Raw genomic sequence first — 17,547 nt, forward strand, 5'->3', positions numbered from 1 at the left:
TCTTATGCAACCTTCCTCCAGCTGGTTACCCAATTATGCATCCTCTCTTTCCCAATACAAGTTGCAGGAGGGAACTAACTTGCTGAATGTATGGAGAGGGTCAACAAGGGGGGGGGGGAGGAAAGAAGGCAAAGTAGCCTCAGATAAAAATTTGGTTTATATAACCCAGGGATGGGCATGCTACCCTGAACACGCCCGACCTCGTCTGATCTCGGAAGCTAAGCAGTGTCAGGCTTGGATAGTACTTGGATGAGAGACTGCCTGCGAATACCGGGTGCCGTAGGCTTAGAGGAAGGCAATGGTAAACCACCTGTGAATACCTCTTACCATGAAAACCCTATGAATATATATATATAAAAGGTTCATAGGGTTGCCATAAGTCGTAATTGACTTGAAGGCATATAACGACAACATGTAACCCAGGGGTGTGGAACCTCAGATCCAGGGGCCAAATGCAACCCCCTAGGCTTCTCTGTCTGGCCCTTGGAACTCTCCCCTGTTCACACCCGTCACTGGCCCCTCTTCACCCCGCTGTTTTGCCCTGGCTGGAATGTGTTTGTCCTTGAATTCTGATGATGCCTCGTGCTTGCCTGGATGGGGGACGGAGGGAGGTGTGTGTGGAAACTAGCCTACTGTGCAAAGGCGACACTCATATTTGTTGCTCCACCCACTTTTGCCTGCTATTGGCCCTCGGAAGGTTGCCCAGAAGGGAATGTGGCCCTCGGGCTGAAAAAGATTCCACTCTCTCCTGATATAACCTATAATGAAACAACATTGCAGATTGATCATCCCTGGGATGAAGGCATGTCCAGCGGCCAATATTGCACGCACCTGAGTTTCTTGTAGCCTGTCGGAAGAGAGGAAAGATGAGAAAAGGAATTGAGTGTGACCATAATAGTAAACCTACTCTCATAATACTCCAGGAAGGGGTCATCCAATGAAGGTGAGTGGTGGGAGATCCAGGACAGATAAAAGGAAGAATTTCTTCACCCAGTACACAGGAATGTTAACATCTTACATTCAGCGAGTATACAATCTGTGTAAACAAACTGTTGAGCTGGACACTCTTACAGTGATTTGCATGTAAGATGAGGACTGGGCTGGTCCAAGATATTTTGCTGCATGAAGCAGCGCACTAAATTCCCTGCCCCCGTGCTAGGTCCGACATTTTTAAAAGTCTTGCTGCGCCATGCAGATATCAGCTTTTACCTTCATCTGTCTCCCTCAGTAGACAGTCAGTGTTGTACTGATAAATTTTGAAGTGCAAGCACTCAGTGGCAGAGCATCTGCTTTGTGTGCAGAAGGTCCTGGGTTCAATCCCCAGCATCTCCAGGTAGGGCTGGGATTGGAACGCCCCCTCCTTCAAATCCTGCCATCAGTATGGACAATACTCGGCTAGATGGAGCAATGGTCTGACTCAATATAAGGCAGTTTCCTGTGTTCCTATGACAGCCTCCGCAGCCAGCCGCTGAAGGAGAATCTAAAAATGTAGGCAGGATCACAAAATGATGCGGGCATGCCTCCACCTCAGTCACCGCCTTTGATGAGAAAAGAAAATACAGCCACATCGTTCTGAGCTGAGAAGCTGTTTGCATCTCTCCCCTGTTCAGAATGTCCAATGAAATATGGGCATATTTTAAGTGGGCTTGTTCAATGTAAGACAGGCCGAGCCAGTGCAAGCAGGAATTGAGCTGGCAGAGCAAACAGTCTCTTGTGCATTCTGGATTTTTGAGGGAATATTTACTGAGATCTTTAGTGGTACCATAGGAGGTACGGTGGGCACAGTGGTGCCCATGGGCACCATGTTGGCAACCCTTGCATAATTGTACTGATGCTTCAGTCACTATGGTGCCATAGTTGTCCTATGACATGCCACTTTTGAAAGCATGCTTAAGCTGCATAATGGATGCAGTCTCTGCACCCTTCCCAGTGAGGTACTGACTGCCTTGATTGTGAACATGCATTATCCCTCATAGAATCATAAAGTTGGAAGGGACCTTTGAGGTCATTTAGTCCAACCCCCAGCTCAATGTAGGATGCAGCTACAGCATCTCAGTCATTGCTGCCCTTCACATCTTCAGGAGAAACTTGTAGATTGATGCTGAAATGGGATATATTGTTGTGGGAAGGTAGGGGAGACTCACATGTGTTAGCTGAGTCTTGTGTGTGAGAAGGGAGAGGCTGTGTTTGTGCAGGATGTGATTTCCCCATTGTGCAATCCAGGCTGACTATACTTTGGATGGCTGTAAAAAGAAAAAAACATCCTCCAGGATATAGTTGTGTGTTTGCAAGGAGGAACGTCCTAGAGTACCATGCCAGCCTTGGGCAGCAGCTGGGCTGAAAATGAAGAGGTAGTGTATGCGTCTGCTTGTGCCAGTCACAAATTGGGACCGAATGACAAGTAGTAGCAGGCTGGCAAAGATTTACTTCCTGTCTCTATAGATCAGGGGTGGAAAACCTCAGGCCCAAGGGCTGAATGTGGCCCTCCAGGTCTCTCTATCTGGCCCTTGGAACTTCCCCAGGCCACACTCCTCACTTGTCCTCCTTCAGCCCAAGAGTTTCTGCCTGGCTAGAATGTGTCCTTGAACTCTGATAATGCCCCTTGCTGGTCCAGATGGAGGGTAGAGAGGGGTGTGTGAATGTGTGTAGAAACTAGCCTATTGTACAGAGATAGAATTTGCATTAATTGCTCCACCCCACTTTTGCCTCTGGCCCCACCCACTGTAGGCATGTGGCCCTTGGAAAGGTGTCCAGAAGGGAATGTGGCCCTCGGGTTGAAAAAGATTCCTTATCCCTACTCTAGGTTTATGGATCACTTCCATAAGGCCGTAGCTCTGTGGTAGAGCATCTGCTTTGCGGGTAGGTCCTGGGTTCAAACCCCTGGATCGCTACATAGTGCTGGGAATGTCCCCTGTCTGAAAAACCTGGAGAGCCCCTGCCAGTCAGTGTAGGCAATACTGAGCGAAGTGGACCGGTGGTCTGACGCAGTGTAAGGCAGCTTCGTATTTTCTTGTATTCCACCTCAAACGAGGAAAGGAATTGAATGTGACCATAATAGTAAACCTACTCTCATAATACTCCAGCAAGGGGTCATCCAATGAAGGTGAGTGGTAGGAGATCCAGGACAGATAAAAGGAAGAATTTCTTCACCCGGTACACAGGAATGTTAACATCTTACATTCAACGAGTATACAATCTGTGTAAACAAACAATTGAGCTGGACATTCCTACAGTGATTTGCAGGTAATGTTCAATGAGTGTACAGTCTGTGTACACAAAAGTTCAGCTGTACCAATCAGTGGGTGTGTTCTCTTTTACGCAAACACTTGTACCTGTGTAGAAACAGCTGGTACCTGTGTTCAGTGTAATGTGTGAACAAGCCTATGGTTAAAGTATATGGAATTTGCTGCCGCGAGACGTGGTGATGGCCATCAATGTGGACAGCTTTAGAAAGGGCGTTAGATAAATTTGTGGAGGGCAAGGGGCAGTTGCCTGCTGCAGGGCTTTCTCTGGGGTGGCCCCCTGATTATGAAACTCCCTCCCTGGTGAAAAGTAATTGTACCCCATGTTGCCATCCTTCAGATGAAATCTGTGGTGGGGACTGTTCGCCCAGGCATTTAGTACTTATAGTATGCTTAAAGATTAGTATGCTTTTTGAAACGTATATCACTACTTCTGTAGTGTTTTAATAATGTTTTATCATGAATGATGGATGCCCACTTTGGACTCCTTTGGGAGAAAGGATAGGATAAAAATCAAATAAGTAATAAAAACAATTGTCATTGTCGTCATCCTTGGTTTATTTGTATGTCACTTTTCCTCAGTTGTGCCCAAAGTGGCTCACAACACACTAAATGAACAATAATAAATATAACAATCCACAAAACATATTTCAGAACAATTAAAAATAATCATGTCAATAAATACAGAAAATAAATCCATACAATATTATATAAAACAATATAAACAAGCTTACCTAATTTAACAGCGTAAAACGAAGCAGGAAGGAGAATAACGACCAACGCAGAAATAAAATGGTATGCTACAAAACTGGTGGCAGGGGGAGTAGCTATCCCCAGAGGACATTCCCCAGAAGCTCACCACAGTTAACTTGCAGGCATTGGATAATGATAATACTATTTGTGGCTACTAATCATGATGCCTGCATGCTACCTTCAGGATCAATAGCAGCATGTGTCTGAATGGGGAACCATGGCTATCGCCTCATATAATCAACTTGTGGGCTTCCCAAAACATGTGGTTGGCCACTATAGGAACAGGATGCTGGACTAGATAGGCCTTTTGTCTGATCCAGCGGCAGGGCTCTTCTTAAGACTTGTGTGTTCACCTAATCTGTGTGTTCACTTAATCTGCTGTAGATAACTGCACAAGCCCCATCGCATCCTTTGATCTGTCAAACTGGGTTTCCTGCGTAGCCCTCCATTTTGGCGGCCGGGGAGGGGGTAGTGGAGTAGAAGGTGTTGTTCAAAAAAAAGTGTGAAGGTGCAAACATCCTGTAATAGGTCTGGACTGCAGCTTAAATGTCTCCTCTGCACGTTTGGGTGCTGAATATTTGCCAATGGCTTTGCTGTTTGAATGCTAGAATATGTTTGAAATAACCACTGAGTGCTTGATATCTGCACAGGGCCAGCGCCAGAGGGCCCTTGCAGCCCACAGGTGTCTCCGAAGGGCCCCTTCTTAGGGTGGGAGGGTGGCGCTCTCGTTCCACGATCCGTGGCAACATCAGGTCCTGCAACCCGACCCTGCCCCAGATTGCGGAGAGGGATCTCCCAGACCCCACCATCATAGACAGCGCTGGCTTCAATAAGTCCATCTGCACGGCCCACCTACCTCTCTCATCAGTGTGAATGCCATGTGCTCTGTGCGCACATGCCTGGGCATCAGCTCCTTAGGGAAGCCCCCCCCATCTTGGGTGATGGCAGTCATGCGCACCATGCGTGCACATCATTCACACAACACAAGAGGTTGGTGGGGTGTGCGGGCATGCTTATTGAAGCCCATGCTGAGTGTATTAGGGGGGCTGGGAGCTCCCTCTCCACTGTCTGCAGCAGAGTTAGCTCTGCCCCAGCAAAGTTAGTTCTGTATGGGTTTGTGCTCTAGCGCTGCAGGCCCAGATGCCCAAGGGCCCAGTCATACATGGCGCCAGCCCTGCATCTGCGTTTGATATACAATTGTTTTTTATTTCGATATTGGATACAGAATGTTATTACATAGCAGGGATGAGTGAGAAATTTGTTCCATGAGCCTACCAAGTTTGCACTTACTCAAAAGACTCTTCTTCAGAGTTTGCACTTCTGTCTTAATTTTGCAAGACAGTTCTCTAACTTAAAGAATGCCTACAAAAATGTGCACATTTATGAAAAGTGCACTCAAAAATGTGTATATTGGTGAAAATAATGTACAAAAATGCATTCTGTTTGAGGAAAATTCATTGCAAAAATGCACACAGTGGCAAAAAATATGTACCAAAATGTGTATATTAGAAGAAATGCATATGGAAATACCTAATTTCCATGCAGACTTTTTTTTTAAAAAAAATCCACAAATATATGCAGGAATCGGGTGAACCAAACTAAAAACGGAAAAAAATGAAAAACAGAGAGAAACAAAATTGATAGATTAGTCCATTTGATAGCTGGTGTGCAATGACGTCATTCATTAACTGATAGCATGTGACTGTTAATGGTTTGTGAGACTTTGTATCTGAAAGTTGTGAATATCAGAGCTATGAAAGGGTGCTGACAAGGCACAGGCTGCCACCCTTAGCTCCTCATTGAGCTCCACAGGATTTGGTTTTAAGTGGTGATGGGGGAGAAATTAGATACAATTTGCTTTGAAGGTGCAGCGCCGCCCCTAGACACCGGGAAGGGGGGCAGTTGCCCCGGGCCCCGCGCTTTGGGGGCCCCCGCGCTTGGCGATGAGAAGCTGGGCTGTGGCGGGTTTTTTTCTTTTAAGCCATGCAGTCTCGCCAGCCGCTTCCCACTCTTGGGGAATCTCTCACTCTTCAGCTGCGTGCCTGAGCGGTTTTTCCCCTCTCCGCTCATTAGCTGTGAAGCGGGTGTGCGTGAGTCTTTTAGGCGGGAGGTTTGAATCCCCTGCCTGAGTGGCTTCCTTGTGCTGCCTGCCGCCCGCTCATCAGCTGTGCAGCGCGTTTATAGAGGGTGCTTGCTGGCTTATTCTGGGCGGGAGGTTTGAAAGAGAGAATGGGGGGGGGCAACTATGCTTTTGCCCCGGGCCCCGCACAGGCTAAGGGAGGGCCTGTGAAGGTGAATCTACTAAATTCACACTGAGAGCCAAAACACAGCTGTCTTTTGAAAGTCAGTCTTCTCTGAATTTGCAATGCAGTTCTCCACCCCAGTAATTTCTATAAAAATGCATATACAGGGGGAAAGTGTGCATATAGGATTCTCTATGTTTCCACATCAGTTGGTCATTTTTTAAGAAATCCTCATGAACATTCATTAGCATTTTAGTGCAAATTTCTCTTTATGTACACATTATTACAAAGCAATTTTCCTTAATATAATGCTGTTTTGTATGTTTTCAGTAATATAGGCATTCATATGCATACTTTACCCAGTGCTTTTTTCGTGATGGTATTCACTGGTATGGAGTACCACCACCTCTTTCTTTTCTTTTTTGGGGGGGCTATCATCCATGCACTTTTATCAAGATACGAGTACCGGCTCCTCACTTTTTACCCCAAAAAAGCACTGACTTAACCTTAGTATATGCATCTTTGTACACATTACTTAGTACACATTACTTAGCTGAGGAAACACATTGCAAAATTTGCAGAAGTGCGAATTTCAAAAGATGGTTATGTTTCACTTCATGTTTTGTTTCAGAAAGTTTGAATTAGGTAAGTTTGCCTTTAAATGTGAACCGAAACAAATTTCTGCCCCCCCCCCCAGCAGAAATTCTTCCAAGGGCGCAGAGATTTGTTTCAGTTCACATTTAAAGGCAAATTTACCTAATTCAAACTTTCTGAAACAAAACATACATACATACACACACACACACATTTTTTTTTAAGTGCACTGCATTAAACATGTTGTATGTACATGGTGTGTGTACTGGTTCATAGATGCTGCAATGCATGATTCAGTATTTGGGGCGAGAAGATGGAAAAACTCTCACTGGCGTCAGTGGTAGTCCTACTCAGATTAGACCAATTGAAATGAATGAATCTGTTAGTCATGTCTATTAACTTCGTAATAGACATGACTAACTTAGGCTCATTAATTTCAATGGGTCTACCCTGAGTAGGACTTGGTTGAAGACAACCCTTTGAGTCCAAAATTTGAGGAGGAGGGAGCGCATATATAAAGGACATACATGACAATTAGCACCAGGACAGCAAGGCACTCGGCTGAAAGGGACTGAAACACGACAGGATTATTGGGGCAGCATTCAGTTCAGAAGCAGCAGCTATCAGGCCAGGTGAAAAGGCAGTGTTAATATGACTTGTGTGAACATGTCTTCTCTGCATTATTGAGGCACGAGCTTTTGTCATCAGATGCAGGAAGTGGACTGAGAAAGTAGTAGGTTGAGGCGTCCTGCACAATAATAAGGTGACAGGGTAAGCAGTAAAGGCAACAGGAATGTGAAAACCCACATCCTGATTATTGTTGCATTTTGTTTTTGCATTTCTCTTGATCTTTAGTTTCTCAACCTCTAAAATGCACCTTTTACCTTTTCAATGGTATAGGCTGACATGTGTACTCAGCTGGAATCTACAGGCCCAATCCAAGATGTTATAGTGCCTAAAGCTAGGACAGAACATTCCTAATAGAACCATCCCCCATCTCCTCTCTGGCACGTTCTCCTGTACAAGCCTTGTTGAAATGAATGAGAGTGCGGCTGCCTACACACCATACATTTAAAGCGCATGTGAAGCACATGATGCCTCCCCAAAGAATCCTGGGAAATGTAAACCCCTCACAGAGTGACAATTTCCAGCACCCTTAACAAACTACAGTTCCTAGGATTCTTTTTTGGGGGGGGGTCATGTGCTTTCAATATATGGTATGTACACAGCCCATGTCAGAGCTCCTGCATAGTTCTTATCCATTTCAATGATGTTTGCACAGAAGACCTTTGAGGTGGATTATACATGTCACGTCAAGTCGAGTATAATTTAATTTATATTATTATTTATTTATTTCATCTGTTGGTTGCCTCATACCCAGCGGTATTTTGTGCAGTATTGCACTGAAAGTGGGTTCACCAGTCAGAGAAATAGCAACAAATATTCCATAACAATAAAAATTGAAGAAATAATGAAAACAAATTCACAGAATTAAACCCCTTCATTATCAATACTGTTATTTAATTTGTGTGTTTTTGAGATGCTTATAGATTGCTTAATACTTAGAAAAGAATCTCAAAGAGGTGTACAACAAGATAAAAATATGGCATCCTAAATAAATGTTAAATACAAATTCACAGAATTACCTAATAATCAGGAGCATATGTAGCCAGCATCTACACTCTGAGGATGCTTGATCAAACAAACAAACAAAAAGGTCTTAAGCATGTGTCAAAAGCACAAAATGTCTAATGTCAAGAGGGAGAGTGTTCCACATGGTAGGTGCCATGACATGAAAGGCCCTGCTCATAGTGGCTAGGAGATTAATCTGAAGAGCATGCAGCAGCACTGAAGGCCTTGGATGAGATTCTCAGATGGTACAATAATGCTCATTTCCTCCCCACAATTGATTAAAAAAACAACAGCCATGATGATAGCATTGAAGAGTAATTAACAATTCATCAGTCCGTCTAACACTAAATTTAGGTGGTGATTGCAGACATGGAAGGAAAAAAGTAAAACAAATCACCACCCTAGAAATTATTTATTTATTAGATTTATATCCAGCCCTTCCTCCCGAAAAGAGCCTGTGGTGGCAGACAAAAACATTAAAAGCACTTCAAAACATATTAAAAACAAAAGAATTTAAAACATATTAAAACAAAGCATCTTTAAAAACATATTAAAACAAAACATCTTAAAAACATCTTTAAAAAACAATTTTAAAAACAGGTTGGAAAGCAATTCCATCAGAGACGCAGACTGAGATAAGGTCTCTCCTTAAAAGATTTGTTGAAAGAGGAAGGTCTCTAATAACTGCCAAAAAATTAACAGAGATGGGAAGGGATTCCAAAGGGTAGGTGCCACCACACTAAAAGTCTACTTTCTATGTTGTGTAGAACGGACCTCTTGATAAGATAGTATCTGCAGAAGGCCCTCACCTGCAGAGCACAGTGATCAACTGGATATATAACTGGTAAGACAATCTTTCAGGTATCCTGGCTCCAAGCTGCATAGAGCTTTTGAACACCAAAACCAGAACCTTGAACTTGGCCCGGTAGCTAATGGGTAGCCAGGGCAATTCTTTCAGCAGCAGGATAACATGCTGGTGATAGCTTGCCCCAGTGAGCAGTTGCAACACTACACACATAATAAGCACATTTAAAGTCTGTGGCTTCCCCCAAAGAATCCTGGGAGCTGTAGTTTACAGCTCATTCCCAGCCCCCTTCACAAGCTACAGTTCCCAGGATTCTTTGGGGAAAGTCAAGTGCTTAAAATAAATGTTGTGTATGCAGCTTCTTTCCCATTGCCTTTTCCCCAGGGAGCTCTGGGACATGTAGTTCTCTGGAGGAGGGCTAGGGATCTTAGACAGAATTCTCAGCAGCTCACCAGACTACAGTTCCCAAGATTCTTTAGGACAATCCGTGATGGTTCAAACAATTTAAAAAAAATACAAATATTTGGTGTTAAAACAGTTTCTTCCCTGCCTTTTTCTTCCAGCTGGTTGTATCCTTGTCTCTCAACTGCTGATGAGGATGGAGCATAACCGTCCATGGAGCATCACCTAGAATTGTTCCTGAGAGCTGTTTCCGTATCTGTGGGGGGAAAGTGGACGAATGATACTGGTCTCCCATTTCCTTGCAGCCGGATAATGTAGTGACAGGCTGAACCTGAGAAAAGCAGTGATTTAGACCCTGGTGGTATTGACTTGAGACTCTCATTCCAAGTTATTCCTTCCCTCATGGATCAAGAGATTGGCATGGATTCCTTGCTGGACCTCAGCTTCCTGACTGAGGAGGAGCAGAACGCCATTGCAGAAGTGCTACAGAGAGACGCGCAGCTCCGGATGTCGGAGGAGGGACGCATCAAGTGAGATGCGGGCAGTCTTGTGGTGGTGGTGCTGACATGTACAAACAGAGAGGCTTCCTAACGCCAGGACTGACCAGTGGAGGCTGCTTCACTTGGGGACAGTGGAGGCTGGTGGTCCCCATGTCAGTGAATCCGCTGTAGGTTTTTGTCTGAACTTTCAAGGAGCTAGACAGCTTTCAGCACTGTGGACAGCTCCTTGAAAGTTTGGACTGAAATCTGGAGTGGATTCACTGCCCCACTGACATCGGGGCCACAAGTCTCCACTGTTAGAGGAATGGAGCGCTTAGTTTCCCCTCAGCCAGCCAGCCACCACCTGCCTGCCTTCTTTCTTCCAAGCAGTCCAGGAGGTGGTCAGCTTAGTCCTGTCAGCTTAGTCTCAGTGTTGCCCTTAAAGAACTCAGCTGGGTGCCTGTTGGGATTAACTTTTGCCTTTCTCCATAGGAAGCTTATGAATAGGCCTTAATTTCTGGTGGATAGGTCTAGGGGTGGAAACCAATGGTTTCTGCGGGGGTAGAGCCTGCACAAAATATATCTATTCCCTTCAGGTATGCAGTTAAAAAATGTAGAGGAGAACATAACTGGCTGGCCCGCTCTGTCCCTCCCCCTCTCTCTCTCTTCCTCTCTCCCTCTCTCCCCCTCCCTCTCCCCCTCCCTCCCTCTCCCCCTCCCTCTCCTTTGGTTCTTCTGCACAACATGATGTTCACCTGAGTCTGCTTATACCTTCCTCTTGTGTGTGCTTAGTGCCGTTTTGACTCTATAAGGATCCACTTACAGAGAAATGGAGCTCATTTTTAGCATATAGAGGGTTGGTGAGCCTGTGGCCCTCCATACATTGTTGAACTACAATTCCCATCAACCCTGACCATTGCTAATGGGGTTGATGGGAGGTGGAATGCAGCAACATCTGAAGGGCCTCTGATTCTCCATCCCCGGCATACAAGATAGGATTATGTATTCCGAGACAGACCAGTGCAATTTTATGCATATCTGATCAGAAGTAACTTCTACTGAGCTTAATGGGATTTGTTGTTGTTATATGCCTTCAAGTTACAACTTATGGCAACCCTATGAATCTTTTTTGGATATATTCATAGGGTTTTCATGGTAAGAGGTATTCAGAGGTGGTTTACCATTGCCTTCCTCTAAGCCTACGGCACCCAGTATTCCCAGGTGGTCTCCCATCCAAGTAGTAACCAGGCATGACCCTATTTAGCTTCTGAGATCAGACGAGATCAAGCGTGTTCAGGGATTTACTGACTGGTAATTCTGCTCTGAGGAAGCATCCCTAACCTGTCCAATTCTCTCTTATCCCTCCTGTCTCAAGCAAACTGCGGGAATCGGTCTCGGATCCTAACTGGTTGAAGATCCTGTCTGGGGACTGGTTCTGTGATGTCCGTTCCAAACGACACCGGCACAATCATTTTGGCTCGGACATTGTCCGAGCTTCTATCCGTCGGAAGAAGAAGCCCAAAGGTAAGGGGCACAGAGCAGCCTCTTCTTGGCTATCATCCCTGCGGTAAAACACCTTCTGTGTTAAAGGCCTCCTCTCTCCCCCCACATCTCTAAACCTGAGGCAAAGAAAAGGGAAAAGAATGTATATAAGCCGTAAGAGTGAGGATTAGGAACCCGTGGCCCTCCAGATGTTGCAGAATGGGGGGTGGGGAGCCTCAGGCCTGGATGCCAAATGTGCCCCCCCAAACCTCTCTATGTGGACCTCAGAAATTTCTTCAACCAGACCCCCTCTGTCCAAGCCACACCCCTCACTGGCCTTGCTCTGCACCCTCTTTGAGTGTTTTTGCATGGCTGAAATGTGCCCATGAACTCTGACATGCTTCTCGCTTTCCTGGATGTAGGAGAGAGAGGAGTGTGTGTTGAAACTAGCTGACTGTACAAAGGTAAATTTATTTGTCTGCTTTTGCCCCTAGCCCCATCCACTATTTGCATGTGGCTCCTGGAAGGGAATGTGGCCCTTGGGCTGAAACAAGTTCCCCATCCCTTATATATACTAAGAGAGATGCATCTTTTCCCTATAACAAAGCAGGCGAATGGGATCCAAAGCAACGAGCCAGCTTGGGGGACCTGGAGGTGATCAGCGAACCCCCAGCAGGGGAAGAGAACATGCCTGATGTTGTGGATGGGTGAGAACCATTGACAATTTGGGTGCAGAAGGGCGGTCTTGCCTTTTTCTTAGGAAATGTCAGCTCCTCCAGGAGCATGTCAAATAAGTAAAAGCCAGTGACAGTTCCTAGAATGAATAGCATCAACCTAGGGCCACTACATGTTATGACAACCAATGTGGTATAGTGGTTAGAGTGTTGGACTAGGATCCAGGAGACTAGGGTTCAAACCCCCACTTGGCCATGAAGCTTGCTTAGTGACCTTCTGCCTGTCACAGTCTCTCAGCTTAACCTACCTCACAGGGTTGTTCTGAGGACAAAAAGGAGAGGGAGGAGAACCATGTACATCACTGTTCTTCAACCTTGGGTCTCCGGATATTGTTGGATTACAAGACCCATCATCCCCAGACAGCATGGTCAGTGGTCAGGGAAGATGAGAGTTGTAGTCCGTCAGCATCTGGAGACCCAAGGTTGAAGAACAGTGATAGAAAGGTGGGATGATGATGATGATGATGATGATGATAATGATAATAGATGTGAACTGCATAGCAGCCATGTTTGGGGCTTTTTAAAAAGTTGAATCACTGAGATTAAGTAGCTGGAGCTGTTCCCCCCCCCCCCCATTAACCGCAATGCAAGGACAATTTTAATCAGGATTGCAGCTGTGGAGAGAAGGGTTTAACCACCCCTCCCCACCAGATGTGGTCCTGACGAAAGTTGGAGGAACCCTTGCCCCTAGGATTACACATTTAAAAAATCTCCTAACGTGGCCGCGGTGGGACAGTTAACGGAACCATGTAGAATGTAACTTGAGGAACCTGCAGACAAGGAAGATAAAATGTTTAAAAGGGATGTTGGTGGCTTAATATTAGGAAACCTGTGGCTCTCCAGATGTTGCTGGATTGCAATTTCCATCATCCCTGGCCATTGGCTGTACTGGCTGGAGCTGATGTTGGGGAATATAATCTGAATGGGCCATAATGTGGAAGCTTCACAGTTTCTTGTTTGTAGCTGCAAGGTTGAGGCTGCAATCCTGACAGTAAGCCCCACTGAATTCATTAAGACTTATTTTTGAGTAGACATGATTAAGATTGTGTTGTTAAGCCAAGTTGCAGGGATAAGGAGAGTGCAGGAATGACAGCTGTTTGCCTGTATGTAAGGAAGGGGCGGAGAACGGATCCATTGGCAAGTGCTGGTTCGAAAGCTTTCCGTCGACCTAACCAGGCTAGCGTTGATTTGAGTTCATTCTGTGTCTGCTAGCTGCTGCTTTTACCAATCCATTTTTTTTCTCAGAAAAAAAATACCGATATTAACATTTATATTTTTAAACAGTGGTATTTTGCAGGAAATATAAATATTTCCTTTAAAAATATTGATATTTTGAAGGAAATGTCAATATTATAAAAGGAAACATCCATTATCATTCCTCCAACCAATGTTTTAGAGGCGGATTTTTGTTTGAAAAGGTCCGTTTCCAAAAATTGCTGAGGAAATTCGCTACATCAATACCCAATCCTCAATGACTGAAACTAAGCAAATTAATGGTAAATTTGGTACCAAATCTGAATTGGGTGGAATTCTTGCACATCCCTAGTAAGGGCCCATTCTTGCAACCAACTATCAGGTTTAGCAAACAGAAAATTCAGGCCATGTCTTTGTTTTCTGTCTGCCCTGCCTGAAAGTATTTGCGATAAGTCTGTGGTCTAAGCAGTTTACCAGAAGGTCACTGAGCATCAGCTGAGGCTGCCATGGGTGCTGGAGGTTTGCCAAAGGGACTCATCAGCAGCCTTTTATATGTGTAAATGTGTTTATATTTTAAGGTATTTTCTACTTATGCTTATGCTTTTAAATACATTTTAAGTAGCTTTGAGACCTTTTTGTGCAACAAGTGACCAACACGTTCAATACATCACCATCATAAAAAATGTGGCTCCATATACACCATACATGAAGAGCACATGACTTCTCCCAAAGAATCCTGGGAAGTGTAGTTTACCCCTCACAGAGCTATAATTCCCAGCATCCTTAACAAGCTACGGTTTGGTGTGTACACAGATCAAGATGTTTTCTTCAGCAGTCAGGGCTTCCCCCAAAGAATCCTAGGAGCTGTAGTTCTTTAAGGGTGCTGAGATTGTTAGGAGAGCCCTATTCCCTTCACAGAGTTACAGAAAAGGGATTGATTGTTAAACTACTCCAGGAATTATAGCTCTGTGAGGGGAACAGGAGTCTGAAAACCCATAAGAAACTACAATTCCCAGGATTTTTTCAGGGAAACCATGACTGATAGTAGTATATGAATGCTTTAAATGGATAATGTGGATGTGACCTTGGAGTTTAGACCTACTTCACGCCTTAACTCTTTCCCACACTCCTCAAACATCCACCTAAAAATGCAAGTGTGAATATGACAAATGTGCGCTTGCAAACATCTCTATCAAACAGGGAACAGACATTTTTCATGTGTCTTCCCAGTAGTGTAGTGGCAAATTCAGAAGTGCAGGTTCCCTTCATAATAGTTACAGCCACGCTGCCTAACAGCCACACCCCCTTTTTAAATTATACAGCCTTCCAAGGTTATAGCATAATCTGGCCAGGCTTGAGTACTACTTTAGAAGACTCTTCTCAGTGGTTAACACACTCCCCTTTTATGCTGATTGGCTCACAGGACACTGAAGACATAGGGACCCTGCTGTGACCTGGCTCCCAAAAATGTAAGGGGTCTAAGACACCCCCCCCGAGACCCTGGACAACTACACCCCTGCATCTTCATGTTGAGCATTCACTCCCTGGCCAACATGGCTGGCCTTTGCATGATGTGTGAATCATGTCTAGTTGGAGTGTGAGGGAGCCTGGCCTTCCTTTTTTTCCCCTCAGTGTAGGAGAACAAAGAGCTTGTTCCCCGAAGAAAGGAAGGAGAAAGCAATCTTCTTATGAACCAGAGAGCTTGCCCCAAAAGAGTAACCACCTCTCAATTTCTTCATAGGCTTCCTAGTGAGACAAGTTCTCAGCCGTCCAGGTCTAAGGAGGCTCAGGTGAGTTCACCTGGCTGGTGTGGTCAATGTCCGCAAGATAGCAAAACCAATCAGAAGCAAAGTAGGAATGTAGGAAGCTGCCTTATACTGACTCAGACCGTTGATCAATCTAGGTCAGTATTGTCTGCACTGACTGGCAGCAGCTCTACAGGGTTTCAGAGCAGGGATCATTTTATTTTTTTAACAAAATCTATATGCCGCTTGATTTTAAGAAAACCTCAAAGTGGTTTACACAAACAAACAAAACTACAATGATCAATGGGTTCTATCCAGACCTATTGAAATGAATGGACAAGACTGACTTGGGCCCATGAATTTTAACTTAGTTGGACACAACCCCAGAAGAGATAAAAACTTGCTATATCTCTATATACATTTAAAAAACATTTTTTTTGGTCATTGAGAGCTCTTTGAATTTTAGAAGGTTACAACCACCTGAAACTATATAAACTATGAATTATTTTTTTAATTTAAAAAAGAAGTCCCTTGGTAGAGGAAGGTCCTGGAACACAGTGATTGTTAGACAGAGCTATGAATTGAGCAGTTCCTGATTCAGATCTTATCTCTGCCATCAACTAAGTTGCTTTAGGTGTTAGTCATCATTATGTCTCTCTCCCCCCCCGCCTAGCAATATAATAATACTGGTCCACCTGTTAGGGTTGGTATTGTAAAGATTACAAGATAATATATGTGAACGCTATGGAAGTGCTATATAAATGCTAAGTATTATTATCAGATCACTTATAGTTCTCTGGCAAGACGTCTTAAGCTGAAATATTCCTAGAACCAGAGTTATATTTTGAGCCTGAATCGGCCTTGAAATCAGTGGGTATAGAAGGTGATAGAATGACACCAGCTGGCAGCTCTCCTGAAATTATTGTTGTTGTTATATGCCTTTAAGTCAGTTACGACTTATGGCGACCCTATGAATCTTTTGGATGTATTCATAGGGTTTTCATGGTAAGAGGTATTCAGAGGTAGTTTACCATTGCCTTCCTCTAAGCCTACGGCACCACCGGTATTCCCAGGTGGTCTCCCAAGCAAGTACTAACCAGGCCTGACCCTGCTTAGCTTCCGAGATCAGACGAGATCGGGCGTGTTTAGGGTAGTATGGCTGTAGGGCGCGCTCTTGAAATGCTGGGACACATATTTTTACTCCCTAAATGAAACTTCAAAATGGACATCCTTTTCCCCCCAAAAAATGATTCTTCTGGGTCCCTCATTTTGAGAGCCAAGCTTCCTAACACCTGCAGGGAGAAGACACTGCCCTTTGTTCCTATAAGGATAAATTTACAAGGCAGCGGCTTTTAATATTTTGCATATGCAAATTGCCTGGGAGGTCTGGGACTGAGGTGTTTTTGAGACTGCCATCCGTGCTCCTTTGACAGTTTGATGAGCGGCTCGATTTGTGCAGCTCTGTGTTCTGGAGGGATGGGGACAGTATTTGGTGCAATTTGCAAATGCAGATAAGAGCCCAAAGACGTTTTCTATGATTAGACCATTTGCAACCAATAAACTCAGCATCCTGCTTCTCTCTCTCTCTCTCTCTCTCTCTCTCTCTCTCTCTCTCTCTAGATGGCTGCCTTGACTCCTCAGGATGTCACCCAGCCCCCAGAGCAGATTGATGAAAACAATCCAGGTCAAATAATAATGTTCTCCAACTTAAAAAAGTGTACAAAAACATGTATACAGTACTGAGGGAAAGTGGGAATAAAAATAATATATTAGTGAAAATGACATACACAAATGCATTAGATTAAGTGAAGTGTGTGTGTGTGTTATGTGCCTTCAAGTCGATTACTTATGGCGACCCACCAGGGTTCGAATCCCTACACAACCATTAAGTTCACTGGGTGACCTTGGGCCGATCACTGCCTCTCAGCCTCAGAGAAGGGCAATGGTAAACAATCTCTGAATACCGCTTACCATGAAAACCCTATTCATAGGGTCACCATAAGCTGGGATCGACTTGAAGGCAGTCCATGAATCGGCAACCTCCAATAACATCTGTCGTGAACCACCCTGTTCAGATCTTGTAAGTTCAGCTCTGTGGCTTCCTTTATGGAATCAATCAATCTCTTGTTTGGTCTTCCTCTTTTTCTACTCCCTTCTGTTTTTCCCAGCATTATTGTCTTCTCTAGTGAATCATGTCTTCTCATGATGTGTCCAAAGTATGATAACCTCAGTTTCATTACTT

General features: G+C 44.5%; 1 protein-coding gene and 1 pseudogene across 2 annotated transcripts in view; one reads left to right on the top strand and one right to left on the bottom strand.

Moving 5' to 3' along the window:
• Positions 1–17,547, top strand: part of SYTL1 (synaptotagmin like 1) — a 48,505-nt gene that overhangs the window by 12,130 nt on the left and 18,828 nt on the right. Inside the window, exons 2-7 of one of the 2 annotated variants that reach the window (XM_061597660.1) lie at positions 9,232–9,308; positions 9,833–10,201; positions 11,526–11,674; positions 12,240–12,339; positions 15,302–15,350; positions 16,926–16,989. In XM_061597660.1, coding sequence (XP_061453644.1) covers positions 10,074–10,201; positions 11,526–11,674; positions 12,240–12,339; positions 15,302–15,350; positions 16,926–16,989 — 490 coding nt within the window. In that variant the 5' untranslated portion in view covers positions 9,232–9,308; positions 9,833–10,073. The remainder of the gene's footprint in view (positions 1–9,231; positions 9,309–9,832; positions 10,202–11,525; positions 11,675–12,239; positions 12,340–15,301; positions 15,351–16,925; positions 16,990–17,547) is intronic. The other variant, XM_061597661.1, reaches the window with a different exon arrangement.
• Positions 16,352–16,472, bottom strand: LOC133371056 (5S ribosomal RNA; annotated as a pseudogene).

Source organism: Rhineura floridana, chromosome 15 (genome assembly GCF_030035675.1).
Source record: "Rhineura floridana isolate rRhiFlo1 chromosome 15, rRhiFlo1.hap2, whole genome shotgun sequence".
Classification (NCBI taxonomy): domain Eukaryota; kingdom Metazoa; phylum Chordata; class Lepidosauria; order Squamata; family Rhineuridae; genus Rhineura; species Rhineura floridana.